Source organism: Falco punctatus (genome assembly GCF_963210335.1).
Source record: "Falco punctatus genome assembly, chromosome: 1".
In the NCBI taxonomy this organism is placed as follows: Eukaryota; Metazoa; Chordata; class Aves; order Falconiformes; family Falconidae; genus Falco; species Falco punctatus.
Genome location: NC_137580.1, coordinates 57,850,943 through 57,863,607, shown reverse-complemented (window position 1 = coordinate 57,863,607; position 12,665 = coordinate 57,850,943). Strand labels below are relative to the sequence as shown.

At 38.0% G+C, this 12,665-nt stretch overlaps 1 protein-coding gene across 4 annotated transcripts in view; it reads left to right on the top strand.

Annotated features, from left to right (window-relative positions):
- USP46 (ubiquitin specific peptidase 46) overlaps positions 1–12,665 on the top strand; it is a 42,093-nt gene that overhangs the window by 22,416 nt on the left and 7,012 nt on the right. For all 4 annotated transcript variants that reach the window (XM_080385879.1, XM_080385882.1, XM_080385881.1 and 1 more), the window contains 5 exons: positions 1,616–1,845; positions 5,311–5,387; positions 10,777–10,860; positions 11,150–11,347; positions 12,066–12,144. In XM_080385879.1, the coding sequence (XP_080242005.1) occupies positions 1,616–1,845; positions 5,311–5,387; positions 10,777–10,860; positions 11,150–11,347; positions 12,066–12,144 (668 nt within the window). The remainder of the gene's footprint in view (positions 1–1,615; positions 1,846–5,310; positions 5,388–10,776; positions 10,861–11,149; positions 11,348–12,065; positions 12,145–12,665) is intronic.

Sequence of the window (12,665 nt, the reverse complement as noted above, 5' to 3'; positions counted from 1 at the left end):
TATCAGTGTGGGTGGTATGCTTAGAAACAGGGGAGCTTTGAATGAAGAGACAAAGTAAGAGTCAAACACCTGGAAGAAATTGCTTCCTGGTGACAGCATATAAATGGGCAGACTGTTCATTCCTGTTTGAAACTGTGACAAAGTTAGCTGAGTGATTTAGTGATAAATGCCCCCACGAGTGTTGGGGATCACTTTTGCGGACTGGATCTTATGTTTTCAGCTTTTATAATTAGGGCCAGACTTAGTGTGTATTAACCTGCTTATGTGTTAGACACTGCAAAGCCAAAGAATCTGTGCAATATTTTCTGAGGACATCCATGTGAGCTTTTTGAGGAGCAGGGGGATAAAAATACACATTTCTGGGAACATAGATTCATTTTTCTTCAGCATGGTGGGAAAACTAAGCCTTCACTGGAGAAGTCTGTACTAAATCACCACTGAGATACTTTCCCCTTCTCCTGTAAGCATTTTTTATTGAAGAGGACAAGTCTCTGCTCATCAGACTTGCATGTGAAAAATGAACTTTGTTAGGTGGTGTTATTATTACTATTTGTGGCAAGTTAACCTTGGCTGGCTGCCAGGTGCCCACCAAGCCTGTCTCTCATTCCCTTCCTCAGCAGGACAGGGGGAGAAAATAGATGAAAAACACTTCTGTGTTGAGATAAAGGCAGTCTAATTAAAAAAAAAAAAAAAAAAGCGCAAAGGCTGCATGAGGAAGCAAAGCAAAACCAAAGGAGATCTATTCTCTACCCCCCATCAGCAGGTGATTTCCAGCCACTCCCTAGGAAGCAGGGCCTTGGTATGCACAGGAGCTTCTTTGGAAGACAAACATCTTAATAAGAAATGCCTGCCCCCCCCCCCCCTTTTTTTTTTCCCCCTTTCTCTGAGCTTTTATTGCTGAACACAAAGTCACACAGCATGGAATATCCCTTTGGTCAGTTTGGTTCAGCTGTCTCAGCTGTGTCCCCTCCCTACTGCTTGATCATCCCCAGCCTACCAGCCTTTGGTGTCGGGGGGAAGAGGGACAGTCTTGATGCTGTCTGAGCACTGCTCAGCAACAGCCAAAACACTGGTGCCTTATCCACACTGTTCTAGCCACACATACAGAGCACAGCACTGTACAGGCAGCTGTAAGGAAAGGGAACTCCATCCCAGCCAGATGCAGTACACCAGCATGTGTCAGCATCCAATGTCTTCAGTTTCCTCAGGCATATCTTACTGTCCAAACTCCGTGATGTTCCTAAGTGTCTGAGGGACTTGGGTAGGAGGTGTGGGTGTGAATCAGTGTTGCCTAAAGTTAGGCATCTAGTCTAAGGAATTAATTTAGGATGAGTCATCCTCTTGCTTTCTTCATTGACTGTAGTGGGAGTCTACACAGCCAACTCCAAAGAAGATGGTAACTTTTTTGGCAGCTAAAGTTAGGTGAGATGAAGCCTTCCCCCAAAGGAGCTTCACTGAAGCCATTGTAACTGCAAAACTGCTCTTTGGCATGATTCTAAACACTTTGCTGAGCAAGGGCCAGTACATGTATTTGGAAAGAAATAATTAATTTAGTTTGCTTTCTTGAAGGAAAGGATATACTCAGCTTTAGAAATCTTGACTCTTTTCTTCACAGATCTCTTTGACAACTACATGCAGCAGGATGCACATGAGTTTTTAAATTACCTGCTCAACACCATCGCAGACATTTTGCAAGAGGAGAAGAAACAGGAAAAGCAAAATGGGAAACTGAAAAATGGCAACATGAATGAAGCTGAAGAGAACAATAAACAAGAACTCACCTGGGTGCATGAGATTTTTCAGGGAACACTGACTAACGAAACTAGATGTTTGAACTGTGAAACCGTAAGCATTGGGATAGATTTTTTTTTTTTTAGTTGTTGCCCATTAATAGATAGATAATTTTATATATATAAATATATGAATCTTTTCAGACATCTGAGAATTGTGGATATTCCTGTAGACTTTACTTCTTGAAGTGAGTATATTCTTTTCTAAAAATTTATTTTTCTAAGCATTACTTGGCTAACCTATGCCAAGTCTTGCTGTCCTAATACATATCTCTACAGTTAAAATCCTTGCTAGTTAATCAATACCCTTCCTTATTACTGTAACTTTGGGAAAAGAGATTCACATAATTATTCCACAAATAAGTGAAATATTAAGATGAATTTGTGTTAATTGAATCCTAAGAATGTGACTGGCATACAGAGGGTTTGTTATTAACAAACCATATGTTTTCTTTTATCTCCCTAATATTTTCTAGAGGCTGTCAGTTTGAAGTCTCTGATGTTTGAAGCATGAGTAAAAACTAGTTTTAGTTAGGAAACCTGATTGCAAGTCTCCTATCAATTTATGTGGTTTTCAATCACATGCTGCTACTTAAAGGGAAAAGAAATATTGAAGAAAAAAAAAAAAAAAGAAGTTTCTCTCTTTGAGGTTGAGGTAGCTATGTGAAAGAGTAACACAGATAGCAAAAAAAAGTCTCTTTTGGGGAGAACAGTGTCACTGATTTTCCAAAAATCACAGAATTATAGAATCACAAATGGTTTGGTTTGGAAGCGACCTTAAAGACCATTTAGTTCCAATCTCCTTGCCATGGGCAGGGACGGCTTCCACTAGACCAGGTTGGAATTAACCTCACATAACTTTTGCTTTGTAAAAGGTAGGTGTCAAGGATGAACTAGTTTTCTCAGCTCCTTCTGTAGATGGTGGAGATTGCAAAGGAGCTCCTGCAGGAAGCTCTCTCCACCTGTCAGTAGGCTATTTCATGAAACAATATTTTTAACAGTATCAGGTATTCTGCTCTATACAGCTTGTCCTGGCTCCAGTTGTTGGGCCAGCAAACTGATCTGGCCTATGAATAATGTGTTTCTAACTCAGACCAGTACTGCTGCCAAGTACTTCCCCTAAAGAAAATGCACCTTTTGATTATTTGCATTAAGATGGGAGAAGGTGCCCAGAGAAGCTATCTTCAGACAGCAAGCTGAGGTTAAATATCTAACTTTAGACAGTTGAAGTTAGGTGAGATAAACCCTACCCAGGTCCTACCAGATGTATAAAAGAATATATTCTGATATTTCTAATCATAAAGGATAGCTCTGTACTCCAAGAAAATATGACTTCTCCAGGGAATTGGATCAGAGAGGGGGGATAAAAGAGATACAGTGATAGTCAACATGTAAGAAGGGGTTGGACCAAGTTTGGAACAAGCTTGTATAAGTGAAAACACGAGATATTGAAAAGTAATTCTTTAGTCTCTTTCAATTATAAAACCCCAAGTAACAACACCAAGTTAAATTAAGTGAAAAGGTAGAATTAATTTTTAACTGACATGCTTCTTTAGGTTGCGGCCTAACTCCAAATTAATAGCCAGTGTTTACTCAGACAAACTGTAGTGAGGTCAGGATGTGTCCTTGGGCAACTGCAAAACTAACTCAAAGTGACCGCTTTGTGGAAAACAATAGTGCCAGGTATTGCTGCTGTAGGAAGGCTTGTCTGTAGGTTCCTGTGAATGCAGAAGTATACTATACTACCCAGAATACTTTTCCAGTTTATTTTTCTTGTATTATTGTATCTTGAAATCTTTAGGAAATAGTAAAATGAATTAAAAGATGTTGCTTTGCTAAAACATTTATATGTAGTGCATGAAGTGTCATTCAGATTCCAGCAGTTCTTATTCTCACTCACAAAGAGTGCACATTGAATCTGGTTTTCCAACTACCTTTTGTTTTGGTCTGTATTACTCTAACTCCAGCTAGCTCATCTTCCCCTTCAGTAAATATTTGATATGCTGGAATCAGTGACTAAATTCCTAGCTTCTTTGCGGTATTCCAATGAAACACTATACTTGCCAAAGACTTTTCCAAGTATTTAACCTCTTTCTTGATATGCAGTGTGTCTGACAGAACTCTAGTTCCAGCCATAGAGACACAATGTTCTCTGAAGCTTTGTTGCTCTATCTTTCAGATTCTAGCTGTGTATTTATACTGCAGTTGATTGCTGCCAGTTTTGTGGTTTCCTCTTCCCTGTGGGTCAAATCATGCTTCAGGGAGGATTTTTAATCTGTTCATTTTAATCGTGTGTGTGTTATGCCTCTGTACATCCTTGATAATATTAGAATTCATCCTGCTAAAGATGTTCCTCTGGATTCAGAACTGATATGGGTTGCATTCACCGTGTTTATAGGATCCCTGACATCACGCAAAGATGAGCTGAAAGTAGTATATAACTTTCAGATCCATAGAACTGCAGAAATCTGACGACGAGGAACTTGCATCAGAACAATGGATTCAACCCCTCACTGAAGTTCTTGATTTGAACTTCACTATCCTGTCATCTGATTTAGTTAGTCTAAGGAAATGTAGTCATAGGAGGCAAAACATGAAGTGTTACTGCAGCATTTTGTAAACAGAATTGGTTGTTATGAATATGACTAAATTCATGTGCAGTAAGTAATTCTGCAGTCTCTTTAACTCAGTTGAAGTATTATACCAATTGTCTGTTTGGGTGAGTTGGAGCTTTTTTACATCATCTTCAAGATTAAATACTCTAAGTGAAGAATCATTTTCAAAACACAAATCAAGACCTGTCATTCTGAAAATGTTTGGGGTTACTTTTTCTTAAAAAAAGCTCTTTATTGGAATTTTTCTCCTGTTTTGCCTAAAAAACATTGGCAAAATAAAAATGATTTTGCAAAATTTTATCACTTTACTATTTTTACCTTTGATCTTTTATTTTTTTTTAGTCAAAATTATTGATCAGGATCAACATTCAATGGGGAAATGCAGCTGTGTTGACCAGAAATATAAAGCCAGCCTTTTGAAATCTCACTGGAGAGAAAATATAACATGGTTAAATATGACATTTCTTGACAGATACTTATGTGGATCCTTAATAGTAAGAGTGATTATGTAGGGCATAAACTGTGATTAGGTAGTGTAATATATTATACAAAGGGTAAATAAAATTCCAGTAAAATTAAGAAATTAGGCTATGTTGCATAACAAGGAAACATAATGTAGTGCACCAGTCACAGCTAATATAGGCAGTGGTGGCCCCCCTTTAATGAATAGTAGATTATGGTCACTGGCCCATGGTTGGTGGGCTTGGGTAAGTGGAAGAGATGGAAATTAGGTGATAGGAAAGCTGAATTGGTAGAGCTACTAACAAAATGAAATGAATTATTTTTGTGTAATTTATTTCTGTAGAAATTGCTCTATCTTTAGCATTTGCGAATAGATATAAACAGCATTTGGATGTATGGCATTTTATTAAGTCTCTATTTTACATGTATATTTTTTGCAACAGGTTAGTAGCAAAGATGAAGATTTTCTTGACCTTTCTGTTGATGTGGAGCAGAACACATCAATTACACACTGTCTAAGGTAAATGAATGTGTCTCCTTTGGCAGATAGTTCTGTCTGACTTTGCTAAATTTTGCAGGTTTAGGAAGTACAGGAAAGAGAAGCAGAATAACATGGGGTTTTGAACTTTTCCCAAGGAGAAGAAAAAGACCGTAAACTGGATATTTCCTCTAATGACAAAATATGCATTAATGTATTTTGGTGTACTCACTTTCTCTTTCAATGTATGTGTTTGAAAGAGAAAAAAAGTCATCTCTTGGGGAAAATAATTGATTGCCTTGTCATCTAGAAGAACTGCTACAGAGTAATAATTGGCTTCAAATGGATTAAAGTGAGCTTCTGCTCAAGTGCTTTGTTGATTAGGACTCATGTGCATATTAGAAGTCAAGTGTGTGCTTTTCAGAGTGAGTGATAGAGTCCCTAGAGGGCAAAAGATTTCAGAAGTCTAGTTTTCTACTAGATAAATTCCTTATTCTATGTCTTATCCTAAAATTATGGAGAGAAATCTTTTATTCTAAGTTCTGGTTCTGCTCCTAGTACACTCTTTAAGTATTGAACAAATACTTTAGAGATAAAAATAATTTTCAGAGTTGCATGGATTATTATTCTGAAAGATTTAAAATATCTGGAGTTTTGGCATTGATAAACCAATACCTAGATTTAAGACAATATGTTGCTGCTCTAAGGTACTGATTATCAATTGGTCAAATTACTCTTTCAAGCTCCAAAATTTCTGCCAAGCTTGAAATTGCATTTAAAAGTTATTCTGGAATACCTAGAAAGGGTTGCCTGGCATCTCACCCCAAGCTGAGAGTTACAGAAAGAGAAAGTATATGAGGTACTAACCATTTTTTGAGTCAGAAAGCAGTGGTTTCTCTGAGGATACCACAATGGTACTAAGTAACTTCTCTTACATTTCAAAGTACTAGATCTAGTAAGTTTTTTCATTCTCAACTTCTGTTCAGTCTCCTATAGGATACTGTAGCCCTGAGGTATTCCACATGGCAGTAACTAGCCTCATTTTAAAAAGTGAGCAAACTGAAGAGCAGCTTTGGAAAGGAGCGCATTATTTTCTTTTTTTCCCCCTTGTATCTTTGCCTGTTCATGGTCATCGATAATTGAATCAGTATTGGTATACAGGCTTTTCTTTGCACACGTTTAAATTCTTCAGTGTAGCCATTTCATTGTCAGCATTACTTGCCTTTCCCTATGGTGTTCAAAGTCAATTTGAAATCACACTGACGTGCAAGGAGGCTAAAGTGTGCATCTTCTCAAGTCCTTCCTAACCTGTTACTTTGTTCTGTGCTATACTGTTACTGGAAACTGAGCACTGACTTTTTCTTACAGCTTAGCCTGGTGAACTTGTTAGAAACAGCTGCTGTACATAAGTTACCATCTGTCCTTCAGTTTTCTCCATATTTTTATTTCATTTCTTCATTTTTAAGCTTCCTGGAAATGTTTTGTTTGGAAAGGCTGTTTTATGCAAAGTCACAGAATACTTCAATAAAGGTACCAATAGCATTTCTGAAGAGCCAGTGGCTGTAGCTTACAACGTGGAAGAACTACACTTGCACCATTGAAGCCAACAGGTGGATGGTGGGGTTGAGAGGCTCCCCAAGAGGTTAGTCCCTATCTCCACCTCAGACAGGATGCTTGCACAACCTGTTCCAAAAGGTCTTCTAGCAGTAGTAGCTCACTTGTCTATCCCAGTCCTTCCTGTTCTTACTATTAACAAGTTTTTCCCGCTGTGTGACATGAATCTTTCTTGTTTCAGTTCAAGCCCGTTTCTGCCTGCCCTGGGTGCTCTGGGCATAAACCAGGGCTTGCTTCCCTTCCTCTGAGCAGCAGCCTTTTACATACAGGAAGAATGTAATCGCCTTTCTTTTTAAGTTAAACAGCCTGAGGTCATTCAACGTTTCTTTCACAGGCTCTCTTCTCTAGATCTCTGCTTATGTACATTACTCTTCAACCTTCTCTCCAATTGAAGCTCTCCCTTGGACACTATCTTTCTTGAAGTGCAGTTGCCTAAAATTAGGCACAATATTCCAGCAGAGATCTACACAATCCTGAGAAGAACGGATGCCCTAAAAGTTTGTTTATACATCCCAGTATAGTATCTGCCTTTACTCCAACAGCACGACATGCATTTTGAAGTCCACCCATTGTTCCTTTTGGAAGTGAAGGAAAGCAAAATCCCATTTTTTCTTTTCTTGAGGTGAGAGATACAGGTTGCTATTTACAGATTAAACAGGAAGACAGTCATCACTTGCTCTGATAGTCTTTTACACTAACAGCATGTCTATCTGTTTAGAAAACTTATATTTAGTTAGACTGTGGATTTCCTCTTTTTGCTATATGGTATTATGCATTATTAAATGAAGTGTAAGTGCTTTTGTGGTTTCCGTTAGTAGGAATGGCCAAGTTATTACTCATTTTGGGAACTTTGTTGTTTCCTTTTTTTTAACAACTGCTTTGCTGTGTCTTTACAGCTTTGAGTGCTACTGCAATGAAAAGGTAAATTAAAGAAAAAACCTGCACGATAACATTTAAATAGAAGGAATTTCTTTGCCACTACAAATGAATGTTCTTCATAGTTATTTCTGTAGCTTTTCAGGTTGAAAAGGTCCGTGTGTACATAAGAGGTCCAAAGGCTACAAGCTTCTGGCATAGTCTAACTCCACAGGGTAGACAATCAGGTCTGAGGCAATAGAAGTCTAGTAACAAATATAGTACATGCCCATTATTTTTATTTCCACTAGCAGTTGCGAAGTTTACCAGTTCATTTGATCCTGACTTTTAGCTAGTCTGCTTGTGCTTTTTTATTCCACTAAGAATTCTCTGATCTCTTAAAACAGAAAATGCATATTATTTATGCATATAAACAATACAAAGCATCTTTCACACTGTGGCATAGAGGCTGTAGAGAGACGGACTGTGGAAGCATATGAGGTCAATGATAAATTATTATATCTTGAGTAGGTGTATTTAAAAATTCCTTTCTTCTGTTAAATACCATGTAAACAGAATGGAGATCGGCCTGTTAATGGAAGTCTTGAAACTAGCTCTGCAGGTATAAAGAAAAGTTCCTCAAGCCTATAGTTCTTGTACGTGCAGACTTTGCATGAACTCTGGTCAATGATCTGTTGTTTCTAACTGTTCAACATCTGTTAGAAGTGCCATTCTGTATTGATGAAACAGCTACGGAAGTTGCAGTTGTAAAGGGCAGCAAAAGCATCTGTTTGTCACTTGCATGCCTCCCCCCAAGGAAAGAGTTCATGCTTATAAAATATGCCATAAGTTTTGTTCCTGGTACAGGAATTAGTAGTGCCCCTAAATTCCGTGACTGTGCCTCAGCTGCCTTGGTAGGTAGGGTAACAGCCTTTCAGGTGGAAGTGGAAGACAAAGGAACAAATGCTAAGAGGGATGTAAGGGAACGTCCCTCAGCTTATCAAATATTTGCATATTTCTCTGGCTTTCACAGATGTAATTCCCATAGCAGTCAACTTATAAATTAAAATGTTAGGTATTACTGGCTTCAGAGTAATTAATACATTTTAAAAGAAATTCAGAAACTCTTTGAGTTTAATTCATGTTCATGGGAGGCTTGGCACAGAACAAACCAATCTCTATGAAATTTCTACCATCTGTATGTGTTTCTTTATGTTAGAAAAATATTATTGCCATAGCTTCACTTTGAGGTAGGAAGGAAACTAACGAATTCCACAAGTTTGTTTTTCTTTTAAATCAAGACTGTAGGCTTTGAAAACAAACATCAGACTCTTTCCTTAACAGCAGACCTAAAACTCAACACAAGGACTTTCTGCTGAATCTTGCATCATTACGTTCCCCACACATATAATCTGTCTCTAGCATTTTCTAAAGTTTCATCTCTTCACTTATGATTCCCTGAAAGGTTATCATGTTTTTCAAAGGAATTGGCTAAATTCAGTTAATTTTGTCTTTAAATTCAAATGTAAAATCCAGTGTTCAAGATCAATGTTTACCACTGAAACAAATCCTTTCCAGTTATCATGCTTTGTTTTTATTTTAGATAAAAAAATATTTTTATGATCAAAGTTCTGTTGCAACTTGTCTTTCAAGAGATGTATCTTGTCCTAAATTTCATCACTTTCTGATCAAATTCTTTAAGACCATATAAAGAAAAAAACCCAGTAAAAGCATTCTCAGTTAGAATAAATATCCAGTCATAGAAGTACCTCTCTGTATGCTCTGTCAACCTTAAAGGACATAGAACCTGGAAATGGAAAATCCTCCCCTTTTAAGAAGTTATGTAAATAACCTCTAATACCCATGCCCTGGCAATCTATATGGTCTTCAGCTCTTCCGTCTTCCCCTGTGGTGATGATGCCAGGAAGAAATAGTCATCCAGAATCCTCCCTTTGCCTTTATAAGGTGATTCTTGTTCTGCCTACTGTGAGAGCAGACCATGCCATTCAGTGTGTGAACTGCAATAGTAGAATGGAATTTATTGGGCCCAAATAGATCTGAATTTGCCTGGAGTTCGGAAGTCTATCAGGTACAGTGTAGCTGCAATCAACAGGACAGGTCTGTACTTCAGATATATCTGTTTAAGGCCCAAAATCACAAGACAACCTGTGTGCTTAAAGCAGAAGACAGGTGCATATGTCTGCATTTACAGCTCTCAAAACACCTGCTCAGCTGCAATGTAGCACTAGAGGTGACAAAAGTTTACTGTCATTTTTTTACAGTTAAATGTTTTAGGTACCTAAGATACTCCTCATAGCATATCAGCACTGACTTCCAACAAATCTTGTCTGTGAACTGGGAGACAGTATCAAACCTTCCTCTGCCTCTATCACTTCAAAAGTGCAATCCAGAAACATTTCCAAGTGTATTTACTTGATTAGGATTTACAAAATCTTCTATACTAGCTGACCTTTTCCTTTTTTGGACAGTAAGAAGGTATAATCAAATAACTTAAGGATGGCAGTTCAAGAGGTTAGAGGATGCAGAAAACTGAGTTCAGTTTATTTCTTCTGTGAGCTATTTGGGGATGACACAAATGCACCTGAAGCTGTTCCGTTCTGCAAATAATTTAAAAAGGGACTGGATGGATTTGGTGACTACATCCAAGTCTAGGCAGCCCCTTGGTACATACGAGACCAGGATATAAGTCCCTTTTTGAGATACCTGACCCTCCATCTGTATCATATGGAGGGCCTCAGCTCCTAATACAGGGCATTGTAGCAGTCAAATACTTCAAGTCCCTTTGCAAACCCCAACACAGTTGCTTCAGATGTTCCAGAAAATTGGACTTGGTGGAGAGAGGATTTCATCCTGTGTGTCTTTTAAGGGTTCCATTTCATCAGCCCAAGTGGGGCAAAAGTGTAAAGATCCTTTAAGAACTGATAATTGTGTTTATTTACAGAGACTTCAGTAACACAGAGACATTATGTAGTGAACAGAAATACTACTGCGAAACTTGCTGCAGTAAACAAGAGGCACAGAAAAGGTAAGTGAAGAGCAGGGTGTTTCACCATGTCCCTCCTGGGCTTTGACAAACCTTCTCCTTAATTATTATTGTATTTAGATACCTAGAAGCCTTACACCCCAACTGCATTCTCTATGTGGGCCAGAGAGCCTACAGACAGATTCAAAGCTATTACATATGTCTTAGTCTGGAAGTTGACTATTGTTACTTACAAAGTGCTTTTGTAATGCAAACGTTTACTCATTAAGGAAAGACAGAATGGCTTTGAACTGGTCAGGTCTTTATCATATGCACTCTAATGGTTTCACAGGATGAGAGTAAAAAAACTGCCAATGATTCTTGCCTTACACCTCAAGAGGTTCAAGTATATGGAGCAATTGCACAGGTATACTAAGCTGTCTTATCGTGTAGTATTTCCTCTGGAGTTACGTCTCTTTAACACATCTGGCGATGCTGTCAACCTAGATCGGATGTACGACTTGGTAGCCGTTGTTGTTCACTGTGGAAGGTAAGATACTTTCATGTATACCTCAAGCTTATTGCCAGACATTTGCCAAGGGCAGAGCATGCCTGAAAAAATGTGGGAAGTCCCAAAAGTCACAAGATTGGCTTGAATTAATGGAGCTCTCTCTTTCCTCATCAGCCCACTTAGAGAGCTTGGGAGCCAGGACTCTGTGAGGGCCGGATGTTGCTAGCGTGTAGGCCCTACAACAGATCACCTTGGTCTCCTGTCAAGGCAATGAAAATGATAATTTTAATAAAGCTTCCCACATATGGGGTATTGTCAAATATGAAACACACGGAAAAATCCTTGAGGATCTAGGAATATGACTTGTTCTCCCTCTTCTCAATGACTATATGTAACTAAATATTCATGGTCGATACCAAACAATTTCCCCCTTTAAATTTACTTCAGATTTTTTTTAAAATTTTTGCAATAGTTGATGCCTGCAATGAGCAAATTGTTGTGTTCTGTAGGTTAATTTGTAAATGGTCGTGACACAGATGAAAACAACACATTTAGTTTTCAGTTGATGAAGTCTTTGCAACAAATCAGTAAAAAGGCGAAAGGAGTAAATATCTACTGTACCACCAGGGGTGTGTTTAATACGTTATGCATAATAGTTATAATTCAGTCTGCTTGCATATAGAAATGTGACTTATCAAAATGGACTCAATAGTATCTTCTAATATTTTGTGGTTTGTGTTTTTGCTTGTCTTTCCAGTGGACCGAATCGGGGACATTATATTACTATTGTGAAAAGTCATGGATTTTGGCTCTTGTTTGATGATGACATTGTAGAGGTCAGTATGCTGAAGGTCACGAGCACAGCTTTTGTGTTTATATTCTCTTCTCTATTTGTAGTTAAAATTCTGATCCAGATCTGGGTATAGATTACTAGTCTGCAAAGCCACAGTTTGGTTGTAATGTGACATGTAGCTCAACTCTGTTTGGAAATCAGACTGCAAAAACCCCTATTAATCCTGCAGTTCTTACTCTGTCAATGTCAGAGGGAGTTGTTTTTTTTCAGAGCAACATCAAACGTTTTTAATATCAGACTTCAAGGGTTTAATTTGGAATGTTTTCTATGTCTAATAAAATCAACTTAATTCATTAGAACCTGAAATATCCGGGAACTATTTTGCAATCCTTGGCAGTATCACTTGGAAAAATTGGACTGCGTATAGCTAGCCCTGCTGTACAATTTTAATATTCGAACAATTGGGAAGTTACAAGAAAATCTGGATTCTGGAATGGATCTGGGTTTATCTGAATATAACTTAAAGCAGGATCTGACCCACAGCTGTTACAGTTTCTGTCTAAG